The following is a 19,312-nucleotide window of genomic DNA, read 5'->3' as shown; positions in this document are numbered from 1 at the left end:
CAGCGCGGAGCTTACTTAGCGGGAGAGGCGGAAGGACGCGCGCTGGGAGGCCGCGCCAGCCGCCGGCGGGACGGGGAGGGGCGCGCCGACATGCGGCCCCAGGCGCTCCCGGGGCTCGGGCTGGTGCTCCCGCTGCTGCTGCTGCTGCTGTCGCCGCCCGCGCCCAGCACGGCCCCCCGCGCGCCGCGCTTCGACCCCACCTGGGAGTCCCTGGACGCCCGCCCGCTGCCGGCCTGGTTCGACCGGGCCAAGTTCGGCATCTTCATCCACTGGGGGGTGTTCTCCGTGCCCAGTTTCGGGAGCGAATGGTTCTGGTGAGCGCGCCCCCCTCCGTCGGCTCCGACTCCGCTTGTGTCCCCCCGGCCCACGGTCGCGGCTGGTCTGTTGGCCCCTAGGCGGCCTCGCGTCCCGCGGTGTCAGCGGCGTGCGGCACTTCCGGGTGTTAAACGCGTCATCCGCTGCCCTTGTCGTCCGCGGGGCTGCCGGCGTTGTCGGCGCTCCGAGCGGCCCTGGCTTCTGGCGTCTTGGTGGTGGCACGTGTCAAGCTGGAGTTACCACAGTGTAACCACCGAGTGCTAAGACGGCAGAAATGAATCCGGTTGTGTGGGGGTCGTAGGAGGAACGGCGAGGCTTGGTCCATGGAGGCAGACCCCTGTCCCATCGCTGTTCTGCCATAAAGTGTGGTTAAGGCATAAGTTAGGAGTGTGAAAGTTCTGTTCATTTGGACATGCATTGGCTCTTTATTTTTTAAAAAATATTTTATTTATTTGAGAGAGAGAGAGTGAGCGAGCACGAGCAGGGTGAGGGGAAGGAGAAGCAGACTGCCAGCTGAGCAGGGAGCCAGATGTGGGGCTCCATCCCAGGACCCCCGGATCATGACCTAAGCTGAAGGCAAGTGCTTAACTGACCGAGTCACCCAGGCGCCCCTATATTGGCTCTTTAATGTTAAAATGTGACCGTGTGTGGCTGTAGGCATTAAACAAATGTTCTAGAGGGGCACCTGAGTGGCTTGACTCTTGATCTCAGCTCGGGTCTTGATCTCTGGTGCTGCGTTCAAGCCCCTGTTGAGCTCTGCGCTGGGCAGGGAGCCTACTGAAGAAAAAAAAAAGTTCTAGAATGTTATCCTAAAGAGACTTCCTAATTATTATATGAAAAGTGCTGCACAAAATATTGCTCCTTAGACTTTATTGAGATCTATGTAAAAATGTGAATGTAATCTCTTACAACTTTAAACTGTTTCACCTACCTTTCCCGATTAAATACTTAGGCATTAAGTTCTTCAAGATAGAAATGTTACCGAATGTGTGTGTGTGTGTGTGTGTGTGTGTATGTGTGTGTATATATATATATATATATAATGTGAACACATATATGTATTCCTGTGTAAAACAAAATAAAGGAGTATTTAACTGTATTTTATACTATATACATAATATGCATCAAATTTAATATCTATAATATATAGTAGATACAATAGAGTATAAACTATATTATATTAACATTAAATGGTATACATTGTACCACTTTCTGCAAAGACATTGACTTTCTTTAAGGAATAACCTTTTTTATTAAGTTAGGCCAACTGATGTAAAAGAATGTGTAAGCTATGGGGCACTATTCATTCACTCTTTTGAAATCAACTGGTAAAACAAGGGACTCTTTTTTCCCATACTATTACCAGACGTGTTTACTTCAGGATGTTATAAATCTTTGTTTGCAAGTTTTGTGCTGTAAGGCATTTTGAGTTTATTTTTGAAATGTTTCAGATTAGCCAGGTACATGAACTAACAGATTTTCTTCCCCTCATATTAAGATGTAATAAATTATATGTTACCTTTTTGTTTCACCAGGAATACTAGGTAAATATACATTTGGTGCTAGAAGAGGATTTGATGTTAATTGAGACGAGTGCTGTGCCAAAAATACCTAGTTGTTTTTTTTTTTTAAAGATTTTATTTATTTATTCGACAGGATAGAGACAGCCAGCGAGAGAGGGAACACAAGCAGGGGGAGTGGGAGAGGAAGAAGCAGGCTCATAGCGGAGGAGCCTGATGTGGGGCTCAATCCCATAACGCCGGGATCACGCCCTGAGCCGAAGGCAGACGCTTAACCGCTGTGCCACCCAGGCGCCCTGAAAAATACCTAGTTTTGAGTCATATTATTCTTGGCAATAGTTAACTTTCCATTTTCTACAAATAAACACAGGGTTGTTTTGACCTAGAAGAATAAAGATACTGCTCATATAAAACTAACTAGAATATATTTCGGATGGTCTGGAAGTACATTAACCCTGTAGAAGATTTTTTTTTAAATGTTCTATTTATGTATTTATTTGAGAGAGAGAGTGCGTGCAAGTGGGGGGAGGAGCAGAGGGAAAGGGACTCTGCACTGAGTGTGGAGCCCTACACAGGGCTGAGATCATGACCTGATCAACCCTGAGATCATGACCTGAGCCAAAATCAAGAGCTAGACACCCAACCGACTAAGTCACCCAGGTATCCCAACCCTGTCGAAGATTCTTTAATTATCCATGGCCTCCCTCTGTGTCTCTTCTGAACCTCTGCTCCCCACCCCAGTTTGACTCAGAACAGTCAACAGTAGAGATATCTGACTGTCCTTAGTGGCAATTCAAACCCAGATATAAATGATGGATTCTTTACAGTAAGTGGCTCTTTTCATCTCTATTAATATGGAATTTGAAAAGTAACTCTAGACTACAGTAGAGAATGCAGGTTCAAATTAAACTGTGCTGGGAGAAAAAGAAATCGCTCATCCTTGTTTAGCCTTCTGACTGTCCCAGTTTGTCTTTTGTAGTTCAGTTTAAAAGGCAAAAATGCATCGTGGATCAGTTAGGATACTTTCACTTCAAGGTACAGAAAGCCTAAGTAAGTGATGTAATAATAAGGGTTTGTTACTCAACATAAGAAATGTACAGGCAGTTGTCTCATTGAGGAAATCAAAGAACTAACCTCTTTCTGTCATCCTCAGCCTGTTGACATGTCCCTTCACAGTCACATGATGGCAGCCTGCCACTGCTTCATACAACCAAAGGCAGGAAGGCCTGGCTCAGAGTGAATGTGTAACAAGTAATCCTTAAAGGCTGAGTCCATATATTAAGATAACAGTATCATTTAAATTTTACTGTTGCCAACTATCCCACTTGTTCTTTGCTAGTGAATATAAGAGATGCATATGGTTTTAAGCATGTGATCTTCCTTTTGAAGACTGTCACTTATGTTGCAAAAGACTATGTAAAGATAAATACTACATATTTAAAAATGAGGAATTAAGAGCAAATACGTGGCTGGGTTGTCTAGAATGTTCAGAGGGATAGACGGAAAACGGGGAAAGTTTACATCAAACTAATGGGGAAGTGAGAAAGAGAATCTGGGTAATATTTGAGTAAGGGGGACTTAGTAAGGGGAGCTGGGGCAATTATTTCAAATGTTTATGTGTATGCCATTTATGTGTTGTTTCTCTTTCTCCCTTTAGGTGGTATTGGCAAGAGAAAAAGATACCGACATATGTGGAATTTATGAAAAATAATTACGCTCCTAATTTCAAATATGAAGATTTTGGACCACTATTTACAGCAAAGTTTTTTAACGTGAGCCACTGGGCAGATATTTTTCAGGCTTCTGGTGCCAAATACGTTGTCTTAACTTCCAAACATCATGAAGGTAAATAAATGCCATATTTGCAAACACTGACAATGGTTATGAGATGTAAAGTAGTTCTTTTGGAAGAAGAAACTAAAACACATGAACTCAGTTTTCTCTTAGGAGCAGCAGTTAGTGGCTACTGACATTTGCCTGTAATTTAAGGGACCATATATTCCATCCAGTTGAGAGGCATTAGGTGTGTAGAACAATCAGACCCCCCACGTAAAAATGAAAAAAAGAAAAAAGAAAAATGATCACATTTTGTTCTGTGCATATTTAACAATATTTCCAAGATTTCATTTGAAGCTATTTGAAGTGAGATGAGGGTTACAGCTCCAAGTTTATAATTAGAATTGCTCTCTTTTCTCCTTCCTTCCTTTTTTTTAAAAAAAAAAATTTATTTATTCACCTGTTGTAGTCTTGTGTCATTACCCACACACCTTGCTGCACTTTTGGCCAACTCTTAGACGGCCAAATGGTGGACAGTTTGCTAGCGATGAAAGCAACACAGATCACCTAGGACAAAGATTCTGGGACTGTAATGGTGCCCATAAATGTCAGAGGTGGTGGTGGTGGTGGTGGAAGAAAATCTAAAAGGAAACACAGTGGTTGTATTTGCAAGGTTCTCCAGAGAAGCAGAACCGAGTGGAAGTATGATATATACAAAGAGGTTTATTATAAAACATTGGGTCATGCAGTTATGGAGCTGAGAAGTCCAGACGCATGAGAGCTGGCAGTACAGTTCCAGTCTGAGGCCAATGGCCTGAGAACCAGGAGTGTGGATGATGATTTCGGTTCTAGTCCAAGTCTGAGTCCAGAGAGAAGGTGTGAGCTCAGACAGGCAGAGAGTTCTTACTCAGCCTTTTATTCTGTTTAGGTCTTTAACAGATTGGCTGAGACACACGCACACTGGAGAGAGCTATCTGCTTTACCCAGTCTACATATTTAAATGTTAATCTCATGTAGAAACACCCCTATGGACACACTCAAAATAATATTTAATCAAATACCTGAGCGCCCTGTGGCCCAATCAAGTTGACACATAAAATTATCCATCACAGGGGTCCTACATTAATAGGATAGTTTCCACCCGTTACTGTTCTGGTATCCAGAAGATCAAGGAAGCATCATCAAATTGTTACTATCCCAACCGCATGTTAATTTGTTTGACAATTTCCTTTGCATGACCATCTTTGCCTGGTAGAAGAAAGTTGGCCTCAGTTTTTTCTCCAGAGTGGGGAGGAGAATAGGAGGGAGAAATCAAAACCAAAAATCTGTAATTATCTTAGAATACTTTTCCCTTTGGCTACATTCTAGTGGCTTAATGACTTTCTCCTATAGATGTTTCTCCTACTGAGGTAGATATTTAGAAAGTGTATTTGCTTGAACATGTTGATTTCCTGATGCCTGGGAACTCTTTAAGCTGTATGGCACAAAGTATTAAACATAGTGAGCTTATTTAAAAGCGAAACAAAATAACTTTTAATCATATTGCGAGGACAGATAATTAAGCCCCCATTTGTAAACTTTCTTTTTTTTTTTTTTAAAGATTTTATTTATTTATTTGACACAGAGAGACAGCCAGAGAGAGAGGGAACACAGGTAGGGGGAGTGGGAGAGGAAGAAGCAGGCTCCCAGCGGAGGAGCCTGATGTGGGGCTCGATCCCAGAATGCCGGGATCATGCCCTGAGCCAAAGGCAGACGCTTAACGACTGCGCCACCCAGGCGCCCCCCCCCCATTTGTAAACTTTCAAGGACTCATGTTTTCATTGCTTTATGGAAAAAAACCCACTGAACTTGGTAGGCAGGAAGATCTCTCTGTGAGCTTTTATGGTGGTGATGAAGACCCATGTAGTTTTAAAACTGTCTGGCAATAGAGCCTGTCAACTTGAAACTTTTTTTTTTAAAGTATTTTTTCTTATTTTTAAGTAATCTCTACAACCCAACATGGGGCTTAAACCCAGAACCTCGAGATCAGGAGTTGCATGCTCTACTGACTTAGCCAGCCAGATACCCCCAACCTGAAACATTTTGAACAGGACTTTAAATATTGACGCTGTTTTGAAGCTTACCGCAAACACCTTTGGAACAAGAGTGAGCTGTTTTAAATGCTTCTTGAAAATGAATCTGAAGACTGTGTCCATCTTAGACTTGTCCTAATTCACGAGAGTAAATACAGAGTGCCTTATGTATGTCTGTTCTCAAAGATTCGCTTAGATTTCAGTGGGACAGTAACAATGTACTACGTTCCTAGGCACCAACTAAATCTTTTGAGGCATTTATATTATTTCAGTTTATATAGCATTTCTATTATTTTTTTTTAAAGATTTTATTTATTTATTCGACAGAGATAGAGACAGCCAGCGAGAGAGGGAACACAAGCAGGGGGAGTGGGAGAGGAAGAAGCAGGCTCACAGCGGAGGAGCCCGATGTGGGGCTCGATCCCAGAACGCCGGGATCACGCCCTGAGCCGAAGGCAGACGCTTAACCACTGTGCTACCCAGGCACCCCTCTATTATTTTTATATAGAACAATCTCCATGCAAATTCCTTTCAAAATATGAATTATTTCGAAGTGCTTATTTAATGGCAGGTTATTTTTTGTTACCCATTTAATTGGTAGGTAATTTCAGGTAGTTTAAAGAGCAACATCTAAGTTTATGACTTAGAGAAGGATGAGATTACAAATGGTGGGAATATTTCAAAGTACAGAACTCCTGGGGAAGACTATCTTTTCCCCTTCTGGTGATAAAGGACGAAAGACGAAGCTAAAGGGCCTCTATTACATATGGATCGCCAGCATTCTAAGACTCACACTACATAAAATCATGCCCCACCTGGGAACATACTTTAGTCTTTGGTTTGGGAGACAGGTAAGAATCTTGCAGGAGTGCATTTCCGGATCTTCATTATGAGTAGTAGTAGTCAGTGGTTAGCACGGTAGATGTGGAAAATGTCCCCATCTTAGCTGCGAAATGTTCGTGTTTCTAGTTGATTCTGTGCTAGACCCTGTGCTAACAGTTGGCTGAGGACAGAGCAGGGAACGCTGCAGGCATGATGCTATCCCTCAAGGAGCTTCTATTCTAAGAGGAAGAATATAGGAGATAGATCAGACTACACAGACCTTAAGGGGCATACCCAGAAAGTTACTAAAAAACCCTTGGTTCCACCTGGACATTCTCATTTGTTGCTCATATAAAAGTAGAATATGTGCTATGAAAACCGTGCCGTAAAACCTTGCTTGTAGAAGTGTTCATATGTCACATGTACTATCTGGTTTGCTTTGGCACTTGTATAGGTGGAAATTTGCTAAAACAAAGACTCAATGTAATTGTGCAGGCTTTACCTTGTGGGGCTCCGAGTATTCATGGAACTGGAATGCTGTAGATGAGGGGCCGAAGAGGGACCTCGTCAAGGAACTCGAGGTAGCCATTAGGAACAGGACTGACCTGCGTTTTGGACTGTACTATTCCCTTTTTGAATGGTTTCATCCACTCTTCCTTGAGGATAAGTCCAGGTCATTCCAACAGCAACAATTTCCAGTTTCTAAGATGCTGCCGGAACTCTACGAGTTAGTGAACAAGTATCAGCCAGAGATCCTGTGGTCGGATGGTGATGGAGACGCCCCTGATTACTACTGGAACAGCACAGCCTTCTTGGCCTGGCTGTATAACAAAAGGTGTGTATGCTGTTAGATTGCTGTCATGACCGTAAATGTTCCTCAGACATGTATAATATTTGCTTTGAGAAATACTCCCTTTCAGGCTCATCTATGGTGTGGGGTAGGAGGAAATCATTGTAAATAATGCCTATTAGATATATCAGTTTTTACTGAGAGTAATCAATAAGCGAGAGTTACAAATCAGGAGTCAAATACAACTCAATAGTCTTTGATTTTGAAATCACTAAAATCATTAAAAATTTGGAATCGCTAAAAAAATATAAAATCACAAAATCAAGACATTAATTTTGTGGGTCCCGCTTTTCATCTCCTATTCTGAGACAACAGTTCATCACTATTCATGATTATGTGCTTTTCAATTCCTCTGATTCCTTCTTTTTATCTTCTGACCCTTTGATAATCTCTGCTGCTTGCTCACTGTCACCCTTGTCTGCCTCCTCCTTCTCTTCCTCAGCATTCTCACCACTCCCTGTTCTTTCCATGTTGCTTTCTAGCATGTTCCAGACTGCCCCATTAGAACAGGGAGTTCTGGCTGAGCTCCTCTATTAATCTTAAACCATGTGGACCAAATTTATATTTGTAACTAGAAAATACTCAGTATTGTGTGGTTTTTTTTTTTTTTTTAAGATTTTATTTATTTGTCAGAGAAAGAGAGCACAAGCAGGGGAAGCAGCAGGCAGAGAGAGAAGCAGACTCCCTGCGGAGTAAGGACCCTGAAGTGGGACTTGATCCCAGGACCCTGGGATCATGACCTGAGCCAAAGGCAGACCCTCAACAACTGAGCCACCCAGGAATCCTTGGGTATGGTGTTCTGAAGTTAGGGAGTGTTCTACGTGTGTTTCCTGGACACACTTGGGATGTGCATGAGAATATTCTGGAGAGCTCTTTCTTCTTAAAGCAGCAGTTTCTCCGGGTACTTCTTCCAAGAGGAAAGACTGGGAACCACCCACTTCAGTTTGTGAAGCAGCCTGTCTCTTCTAAGTGGGGAGCTTCACACCTGCTCTGATAATAATGTTGTGGTGTTTATTTCATGCCCTGTAAATTCCATGATGGCAACAGTCCACTTTCCGGAGATTTTTCAACATCAGGCACAACTGTAAGAGGAAGGCTAGAATATATGTATGAGATTAGTCATAGGTGAGAAGAATGTTTTGAATGTAAACTCAATTCTGGCTATGACTCATAATATGGGGGACAAGGAGTTTCAAATAAAGTATGATAATCTTGTAAGTGCTCTATGTGCTGATTACTGGGCTGGTAGTTTTACATAAATTATTTCTGTTCTAATAACAGATGAGGCAATTGATTCTTCAGAGCAGTTAGGTTACTCTGGGTAGGGAGCTTAGAAAGTGACAGAATCAGGATTCCAACTAACCCAGGTCTATTTGACTTCAAAACCATGGGCTTTGCATTATATTATGCTATGATGATTTTTCAGGAGTGGATTTGTTAGACATCTTTTCAGTGACATTTCCTTTTATGTAAAATGTTTTACATTTTATTTAAAAAATTATATTTCAGCCCAGTTCGGGACACAGTTGTCACCAATGACCGTTGGGGATATGGTACCATCTGTAAGCATGGTGGCTATTATACCTGCAGTGATCGGTACAACCCAGGACATCTTTTACCTCATAAATGGGAAAATTGCATGACAATAGACAAGTTTTCCTGGGGCTACAGGAGAGATGCTGGAATTAATGACTATCTTACAATTGAAGAGCTAGTGAAGGTACGGTAAAATGTCTGGTGACTACTGAGGTAATATTTTTAATTGTGTGGGTGTGTGAGAATTATTTCTTTATAGTTTGTATAGCTCAATGGCCTGTATTTTATTATATTCTATTTTCTGTTTGTTTTTCTGGATGGTGATTACATATGCAGGTGTAAGCACACAAATACAACATATTATTAACACAGTCACAACGGGATTGTTTCATCTACCTAAGAACTTTATTTATTCTTTTTAGCAACTTGTAGAAACAGTTTCATGTGGAGGAAATCTTTTGATGAATATTGGGCCCACACATGATGGCACCATTTCTGTAATTTTTGAGGAGCGATTGAGGCAAATCGGGACCTGGCTAAAAGTCAATGGAGAAGCCATTTATGAAACCCACCCTTGGAGGTTCCAGAGTGATGATGTCACCCCAAACGTGTGGTAAGTTCTTCTTGTTACCAAGTACTATTTGAAGGAGGAAGGCATCTAACATTTCTCAGAGATATAAAGAGAAAAGTAGGATAAAAAAGGAAATTGGATGCATGCCTATTTATACAAAGCACTTTCCAAACTTTAGAAGAAGTCACCATGTTTTTGAGCACTTATTGTTTATCAAATCGAGCTTAAATCATCCCTAGAAACTTCCTACTAGTGGGCAAATTTTAGTGGAAAATAGCACTTATAAAAATTGTAAGTCATTCCGAAAAATGAAAGATGTTGAGTGGTTAATCCAAAAGGAAGACTTCTGTTTCGTCATTTAATTCTAATTTTTGCAGATGCTCCTTCTTATGAAATTAGCAAGAAAAAGGTGCCAAAGGGCAGAAAAAAATATTTAAAATTAGCCCAGATAACAGCATTATTTTAATTGAGAAACAACTTTTGACTTGTTCATATTATTCTAATAAATCTAAACCTGAAGTTTCTTTGAAATTAATTAACTTGCTAATTTTTCTTTTAACTAGAATCTTCTTTAAAAGCCTTACTTCAGGCTTATGTCTGAGCTTCCATGTGCCAATGAGTATCTGACCACACTTTGCAAATATGATGGTTTCTGATGTGGGATCTTAAAATATATAAATAAGAGTAGTATTAGCAAAGCTCTAAAAATTTACCTTTTGTTGTCACCAGGTGAATATAGCCTGATCAAGTATAAATCAAAAGATTAGACTAAATGTTGTTTGATCTTACTTATGACTTAAAACTAATTGTCAACTCACTGAAGAAAACAAATAAAACAATCTAGACAGAAGCAACTAATTGTAGAATTTTAGAATGTCTGGGAGAAGCCATAGTGAGAACTCACTACCAATCTTTATTTTACAGAGACTAGTTTAAATCTGGTTTTGGAATTTGTGTCTGGGCATGTATTTGACTACAAGGGGGTCTGATTATGATTTCACAAGTATTTAACCATTATTCCATTAAATTTTATTTCAATAAATAAAAATAAAAGCCAAAATATTTAACAAGGCCTGTGAAGCCCCTTGTCTGGCTCCTACCAACGTCACCAACCCCACGTGGCCCTCCTTCCTCCCCTCCCCACCCCCCCAAGGTAGAAGCTCTTCCCTATACCATTCGTGCTGCCCCTCCTTGCTGCAGTCATCTGTAGACTCCCTTACCATCCTTCAAGATTTCAGCCCTGGCTCACTGTCACTGTTCCTAGAACTACTCTTAACATCAGTTCTTAGTGATTTGAATATCTATATTCACATTTCTTTTAGTTTGCTGGCCCCTCAGTACTTGGACTCTCTCTTCTAGGGTTCTTGTCCACTCTACCTTTGCTACCCCCTTTTTGGGTCATGCCTTAGGTCCTGCATTACCAATAACTGAACCTCTTCCATGCTGTCAGTTTGAAGCATTGTCCTGTGTCCTACCACCTGTTATATTTCAGCTCACTCCGCACAGCACTTGGGCTTCTGGAGGGATGTATAATCCACTAATGATACCATCTGTGACCCTCTCACTTTGCCTCTGTCCCTCAGCCCTCTTCCTTACCCTGGTCAGATTCTGTGGCTCATTACTCCATTGCATACACTCTTTTTCTCTCGGTTGTACTCACCTGACTTTGATTAAAACCTCAACTTCTGTTAAATTTAGCTCTACTTTTTCATGCTTGCCCATGGGTACCTCCATGTGACTGAAATACACAGACATAGACACACACACACTCTCAAATATTTCCTGGTGTCCCGGATCCCAACCCAAATTAGCCACTCAAGGATATTATTCTAGCCTTTCTCTCCTTTTGCTCCTCATCTTCAATTTTCCCTCTTTATTAGATCCTTTCCTGTCAGCATACAAATGTGTTATTTCTTACATCTTAAAAAAATACTTTTAACCCTTAGATTTCCAGGCACCTCCCCATTTCTCTTTCTTTTATAGTAAAATGTATTAAATATATATATATATATATATATATTTTTTTTTTAACTTGTTAATTCCAATTTCTTGCTCCAGTTTTCTGTTGCACTCACTCTGGTCAGGCTTCCACCACCAGACTTGCTAACAACAACAAAATTATTGTTATCAAGGCCCTTGATAACCTGTCCTTCGCTAAATCCAGGGTCATTTCATGGTCCCTGTTTTCTGAGTTTATGGCAGCATCTGACTCTGTTGATTGCCCTCTCTTCTTCTTCTTCATCTTTGTCATCTTTCTTGGTTGTCGTCGTCTTTAAGATTTTATTTATTTATCAGAGAGAGAGAAAGAGAGAGAGAGAACAAGCAGGGGGAATAGCAGAGGGAGAGGGAGATGCTAAGATCATGACCTGAGCAGAAGGCAGACTTAACTGAGCCACCAGGCGCCCGATGGCCATCTCTTCGTGTTGGCTGCTGCTTCTTAAGTGTTGTTTGCTGGTTCCACCTCCAGTTCCCAACCACTAAACCTTGAAGTGTCCTGAGACTTAGTCCTTGGACTTCCATCCTTCCTGTTTATTTTTATTGCCCAGGTGATTGCATCCATTTTCACAGATTTAAATGCCATACTGATGACCTCTGCAGGTCTGACCTCTTTTCTTGAACTCCAGACTCACATAATCAACTTCCTCGTCGACCATTCCTCATGGAAGTATAAGCACCTTAAACCCGGTATTGTCCAAAACAGAGGTCCTCTAATTTGTAAATTTTGCTCTAAACCAGCTCCATGCAGTCTTCCCGATCTCAGTTAATGGCAGCTTCATCTTTTTAGGTGGTTGTGAGGCCAAAAATCTTGGAGTCCTTAACTCTCCTTTCACATTTCACAGCCAATCCATCAGCAGATACCATCATCGTCATCTTCGAGGTATATCTAGAATCCAATCACTTTTCATCCTCTCTCTGGCAACTCTCATGTTTTTAGGCTCTGTTCTCTCTCCCCTGGATTATTTCAGTAGCTTCTTGAGTGATCTGTTTCCATCCTTGCCCACTTAATCTTTCTGCTATAAAACCTTTTAAATAATAAAGCCAGCTTATGTCACTCCTATGCTCAAATTCCTCCGATGGCTTCATAAAAACCCAGGCTTAGAGAATGAGCCAGGTCTAATAGAGGCTTACAAAGTCCTATAAAAACTAGTTCCTTGGGGTGCCTGCGTGGCTCAGTCGGTTAAACATCTGCCTTTGGCTCAGGTCATGGTCTCAGGGTCTTGGGATCGAGCCCAGCAGAGGGCTTCTTGCTCATTGGGGAGTCTGCTTCTCCCACTCCCTCTGCCCTTCTCCTGCTCATGCTCTCTCTCTCAAATAAATTCTTAAAAAAAACCAAAACCCCAAAACAACTGGCTCCTTGCTGTCTCTGGTCTCTCATCTTGTCTGCCATCCTGCTGTCCGTCATTTGTCCTTCTGCCTCCTTGCTGCCTTGTCAACAGGCCAAGCATTCTCTAGCATGGGGACTTCTGTGCTTGCTGTTCTCTCTTCCTCCAGATACTCACATGGCTCTCCCTTACATTCTTAGGTCTCCTCAATGCCATCTCCTCAAAGAGGTCTTGCTTGAGTATTCGATTTAAAATAACACGTACACCCCTCCTTTCCAACCTAGCACGCTCTGTCCTCACCTGGCTTCAGTTTTCCCCATAGCACTTAATCAACATGCTCATTCTAATTTTTCCCACTACCATGTGATTTCCATGAAGACAGGGACTGTGTTCAATACTATGTCTCCAGCTCTAAAACACTGATTAGCATTTTAAGATTTCAATAAATATTTGTTGAAAAATGAAATAAAAGAATGAGTTCTGTTTCCTTTGTCTAGAGCTTACGCTTCTTACCTTTTCTCCTTTTTTCTCATTCATCCTTTAAGTCTCAGATTAAATGTCATTTTCTCGGAGATGCTTCTTGCTGATGGTCTAATTTAAAGAGATCCCTTCGTTATAATCTTTCAATTTCGTTTTCTTTCATTATGCTTGTCAGAACTCACACTTTGACATTATTTGTGTGATTATTATTGAACGTCTGTCTTCCTCACTCTAGTCTAAGTTCCATAAGATCAAGAACTAGGTGTGGTTTGTTTTCTACTGTATCCCCAACACGAGCCTCAGTACTTGGCCCAGCACTGACACATACATATCTGCTGATGAGGGAATATGAAGATTTTGAATCAGCAGGTGGAAAGCCATTTACGCTCACATCTTACCTTCTTTGCTCATATTCCCCTGCCTATTTCCAGCTCCATGAGAACTGTCTGATGAAGAGTAATATTAGAAAAGTGTCTGCTCCTTTTAGTAAGGGGAAGTGGGGGGAGGGAGGTACTAGGATATTATGGTTTACAATAACAAGTATATATTTGGTCCTGTCTCCATTTCTGGCACAGAGCTCCTAAAGCTCTTGGTATTTCCTAAGTGATGAGAACTATAAAGATGTCTTTTGTTATGTTCCTGAGGCGACTTTTCCACTTCACCGAAGGGTGAGGCTGGTTGCCTGGAGATCCAACCTTGTGATTACAGGGCTGGAACTTTCGGTCCGGTCCTCCACCTTCAGGTTGAGGAGAGAGGCTGGAGGTTCAATCAGTCTCCAATGGCCAATGATTTAATCAATCATACCCATGTAATAAAGCCTCCATAAAAACCCAAAAAGACAGGGTTTGGAGAGGTTGAGGGTTGTAGGGAGAGTGTGTGCCTGGAGAGTTCCTGGAAGCTCCAAGCCCTCTCCCCATACCTTGCCCCGTGCATCTCTTCTCTCTGGCTGTTTCTGAGTTTTATCCTGTTGTAACAGACTGGTAATCCAGTAAGTAAAATGTTTCCGTGAGTTCCATGAACTGCTGTAGAAAATTAATCGAACCCAAGGAGGACGTTGTTGTAACCTCCCATCTATAGCTTGTGGGTTAGAAGATGTCACCAAGTGATAACCTGGTCTTGTGACTGGTGTCTGAAGTTGAGAGTGATGCAGGCAAGCAGTCTTATAGGACCAAATCCTTGACCTGTGGAAATCTGATACTATCTCCAGGTAGATAGTGTCAGAATTGAGTTGAATTATAGGACACCCAGTTGGTGTCTGAGAATTGTTTGGTGGGGTAGGGAACCCCCCCTCCAGCCCCCAACACACACTGGAATTGGGAACCCCTTTTGGGTGCTTTTTATTCTACCATGGAGTTACTTTTCCTTCCCTCTGTAATGAAGACATTGGTAAATATTTACTACATGGAAGTATCTCTATAAAATAATTCCAAACCTGACCTATAACGAGAAATATTACTATACTTCCCCCCCTTGTAACCAGGTACACATCCAAACGTAAACAAAAATTGGTCTATGCCATATTTCTTGAATGGCCCACATCAGGACGTCTGTTTCTTAGCCAACCTATAGCTACTCTGGGAGTAACAAAGGTAAGGGAGTTTTATCTTTATTAATTATCTTTATGTTCCTTTTATACCTTATAAGAGTACAGGTTTCCCCACTATCCGAAAGCAGAGCATTCCTATGAAACCTTCCATAAACCGAAATGGTATAAAGCAAAGAAGCAATTACAATTAACTTATGTGGAAGTTTTTTGAATAGTCCCAGACCCCAAAAGTAACCTCTCTTAGGCTCTTCTGATACCTTAGAACAAACACATCTTGCTAATGGATGCACAGACTGAGTGGAGATAAAGCGCAGATGCGCCCTGACACGTTCAGAGCTGCGGCAGCTTGCCGCCGAGCAGCGAGCATAGGAAGGGCTGCTGCCGCTCTGGCTGCTGCCCGCTGTGCGCTGCCTCTGACGGGCTCTCTGCAATACAAACACTGAATGCCAGTTTCCCTTGCTGCCTTTTCTTGTGAAAGTGAAAATCCTCTTCAGATTTTTTTCAGTTACAAAACCAGGTACTAACTACAGGAGATCTTTCATAAAAGTGAAGTGGCATAACACAGACTTTCAGAAAGTGAGGGATACCTGTAATTTTAAAATGAACTTCATCAATGGCAGCGTTCAGCCAAACCTTTGAAAGTTTTCTTTCATTTCCCAGAAAACTAAACTTACAAACTGCTATGTTATCTCCATGTATATCAACGTAAAACAGATATTCTTTCTGACAGTTATTTTAGGTTGTTCAAGTTCTGCAAGCATCCAAAATGAATTCTGGAATTCATAGATACATACACATACATACATAAAATAAATTCAGACTCTCCCCCGGACATCCCATCCCAGAACACATCTGAATAAAAGTAAGATGTGTGGCCTTACTATTTTAAGGTCATTAAAAAAATCTGGAGAAAGTTAAACTAACAGTTACAACCAACAGATCTGGCATTGAGTTCATTTTGATATATTTTATAGCTTATTTTTAAGAAACTGACAATTTCCTGGGATGTAAATTGTCCATATGCTGCTTCTTGCATTATTTTCCACATTTCATTTCTGACACTGTGGTTAATCAGGCAGAAAGATGGAGTTCGAATTTGATGTTTAATTACAGCTTAGTGGCCTGGGTATGACATCATCTTTTTGTTATATCTGTATTCTGTTGCGCTCCCATTAATACTGTTATTTAAAAGTTCATGGATTTTGTTTTTGTGTTGCTCTACATGATAGGCAAAGTTTTCTTGTTCAAAATGACTGCAGATATGTAGGAAATTACTTGTGTCTAAATCCACTTAGTATAAGACTAAGGATATAAAACAATTACAGTAATAATTGATCAGACGTACATATTGTTGATTAGTTACTGGAAAGTCCGGGGAGGAAGGGTTGCTAGATAAGGGAGGGAGGCCTTTCTCCAAACATTCTGTGCAAAAACTACGCAGACCTTATGTTGGGCAGATTGGTTGCAGAGTCTTCCCCAATCCTCTCTCTTCAGGGTTTTCCCTACTCAGATACTGTTCAACCTTTACAATTCTTCTTTTCCAACTCTTGCATGCTTTTATATGAGGGGAACACATGAGCAAGACACATGCATGCACTCATTTGGATCAAAGGTTAAAACAGTGTGCGAACCACTAAATAAAACCAAAAGATGAGTTTCCTGTCTATAGTGTTTTAAAGAAATACCAGCCACTCTTATGGGTGAGTCAAAGAGATACATTTGGAGATATTTGTGTGTGTTTTTAATTTCAGATTAAACTGCTGGGACATGGACAGCCACTTAACTGGACTTCTTTGAAGCCAAATGGCTTAGTGGTAGAACTGCCACATCTAACCTCGCATCAGATGCCATGTAAATGGGGCTGGGCTCTAGCATTAACTAATGTGATCTAATTTGCTGCAGAGAGGTTCATGCCGCAGGTACACTGAAGACTGGAAAATAATCAGGTTTCTATAATTGTAGCACACAGAGAAAGCGATTGTAAAACTGGTCAAGAAAAGCCAGGTAATTATTTAGGCAATTCAGCCCTTTCCCCTCTTACTCCTTAATGTTTTTTCTGAATTACCCATGTAGCTGTTTTAACTCTCCAGTGTTACTTTGCCATCAAAGTCTCTTCACACTGAATTTATTTCCATGTGTGATTACGAGGTGGAAATTTTTGTTTTACAGTAGCTAGGAATTGGTGATGGTAAGGACTGACTGAATTGTGTCTCCTGAATTGTGTCTCAAATTCATATGTTGAAACCCTAACCCCCAATGTGCCTGTATTTGAAGACAGAGCCTTTGAAGAGGTAACTAAGGTTAAATAAAGTCATTAAGAATGAGAACCTAATCAAGTATGACTGGTGTCCTTATAAAAAAAGAAAGAGACACTGTGGATGCAAGCACACAGAGGAAAGGCCAGTGAGGACACAGGGAGGAGGCACCATCTGCAAGCCAAGGAGAGGGACTTAAGACAAACCCAACCTGCCAACACATGGGGCTGTCAGCCTTCAGAATTGTGAGAAAATAAATTACTATGGTTTAAGCCATGCGGTCTCTGGTATTTTGTTATGGCAGCCCTAGCAGACTAACACAGGTGGTAGGTATGTAATAAATTTGTCCTGATACGTATTTCCAATGCACGTAGTAATTGTCTTTTTATAAAAATAATTCTTTTTTTCCCTCTTGGTAATAAAATGGATACATGTTTACTGTAGGTATTTTAAAACATACAAAAGTGCTCAAAGCATTTTAGAAATGCTAAAGCCACTGTTTAGATCACCACTATTAATATTTTGGTACATATTCTTTCAGGGTTTTTGAGGTGGTGTGGAGGGGGTGTGGGATTGGAGGTATAGGTCAATTTTTGTAGGTGAGCTAATTTGAGCTCCAATTTCAATTAATATGTTGCCTGTATTTGCCTTCAAGCAAATTGAATTTGAAAACCTAGTTGAAAATCAGGAATTCTACTCAAATCTTCCCTAAGAATGAAGCAAAATAATGAAGTAAAAATCAAACTGATTTTGATGTAAATTTAAAGAAACCACTGATTAGAGAACTCGTTCTCCTCAACAAAAGATGTTTAATTGGCCAGATCTTTATTTGAAGTACTGCAGGTTCCATTTTGTTACATTAATCAAATGCAGACATGTCACTGTTTCCAAAAAATGCTTCAAATAGAGAATGAAATCAAAGTACATATTTGTTTCCTAAAATCATGCTAACGTTGAAAACTTAAAAAAATTACTCATTGTTGAAGTTCCTAATTACCAAATTTTTGAAACCATGCCAAGGTATTTACATACATACATATGTTAATAGTTCTAAATTCCAATTAATATTTTATTGGAGATCTGACTTGGACAGATTTATATGATCCCAAACACTAGACTAAAAAAAATAAAAAAGGAAGTGTAGTTATTTAGTAGCTACGAGGGAGCTAAATGACAAAATATAGTTCAGCTTTTAACCCAACTATATAAAAAATATCTATGATACGAGGGCAAGAATTATAGTAAGGATAATTAAAAATCAGATCTCTCATTACCTATTTTAAGCCAATAGTTTTTATCCTCCAAATAATCCTTTTCCCAGAGTTATTAAATAGGCACAAAATGGCCTGATTTGAACTTCAGTAACTTCTGATTTTCCTTTAATGACTAGAGAAGTATTGAAGGCAAAGCAAACTAGATTATTAGACTGAATAATCTAGACATTTAATTATGGATACCACTTTAATAGATTCTATCTCATTTTCTTACGAGTGCCATATTCAAGCAACACAATTACTCTAAAAGATCAGGCTATTCAACTAAATATGAATTAAGACAACAGAAGACAAGACAGATGTTTTGCCTTCTGTTCATTTCAGTTTTGTAAGCGAAAGACCTGGTTAGATAAAATCTTCCTACCTTCCAAGCAAATAAAATAAATAGTCTTATCAAATTGTTAAATATACACAGTAATACAAGTTTAAAGGAGAAAAAGTAGAAGCAGTTTTAAGTAATCTCCATTCAGCCAATTTCCTGGTTAACTGATGCTCTCCATCTCCTTGGAAAAGCATACAGATTGGTTCCTAGGGTAAGGTACATGTTTTCAGTTAATAGACTTCTGTCTGGCACACCCTTCACTTCGATTTCTACTTGCTGCAATCAATGTATGTCTACCAAGTTGAGTTTGTTATTATAGTGGGTTGAATAGTATTTCCCAACTATTCATGTTCACCTGGAAGCCAAGAATGTGATCTTACTTGGAAATGGTGTCTTTGCAAATGTAATTAAATGTTGAGAGAAGACCATACTGTACATAGGCAGGTCCTAAATCAGAGTACCCTTATGAGAGAGAAAGAACACAGACACACAGAGAAGGCCATATGAAGACTGAGACAGAGACTGGAGTTTGCTACTATAAGACAAGGGACACTTGGGCCACCAGAAGCTGGGAGAATCAAGAAAGGATTGAACAGTCTTCCCTAGAGCCTTCAGAGGGAGCACAGTCCTGCTGACACCTTGATTGTGGA

General features: G+C 40.5%; 1 protein-coding gene across 1 annotated transcript; it reads left to right on the top strand.

Moving 5' to 3' along the window:
- The first annotated feature begins 44 nt into the window (after positions 1-44).
- Positions 45-17,342, top strand: FUCA2 (alpha-L-fucosidase 2). The gene is made up of 7 exons (XM_008695064.2): positions 45-314; positions 3,493-3,680; positions 7,001-7,340; positions 8,865-9,075; positions 9,314-9,504; positions 14,746-14,854; positions 16,563-17,342. Exons 1-7 carry the CDS (start codon positions 91-93, stop codon positions 16,701-16,703), a joined length of 1,404 nt encoding a protein of 467 aa, XP_008693286.2. The 5' UTR covers positions 45-90; the 3' UTR covers positions 16,704-17,342.
- Positions 17,343-19,312: the final 1,970 nt, after the last annotated feature.

The sequence above is a fragment of the Ursus maritimus genome, unplaced genomic scaffold (assembly GCF_017311325.1).
Source record: "Ursus maritimus isolate PB19 unplaced genomic scaffold, ASM1731132v1 scaffold_13, whole genome shotgun sequence".
NCBI lineage: Eukaryota > Metazoa > Chordata > Mammalia > Carnivora > Ursidae > Ursus > Ursus maritimus.
This window is presented reverse-complemented; position numbering and strand designations above follow the sequence as displayed.

Excerpts from the sequence above, each read along its gene's own strand:
- FUCA2 (XM_008695064.2), top strand. The coding sequence starts at position 91 with ATGCGGCCCCAGGCGCTCCCGGGGCTCGGGCTGGTGCTCCCGCTGCTG. Across the intron at positions 315-3,492 it reads TTCGGGAGCGAATGGTTCTG|GTGGTATTGGCAAGAGAAAA; the intron begins GTGAGCGCGCCC and ends TTCTCCCTTTAG. Across the intron at positions 9,076-9,313 it reads CAATTGAAGAGCTAGTGAAG|CAACTTGTAGAAACAGTTTC; the intron begins GTACGGTAAAAT and ends TATTCTTTTTAG.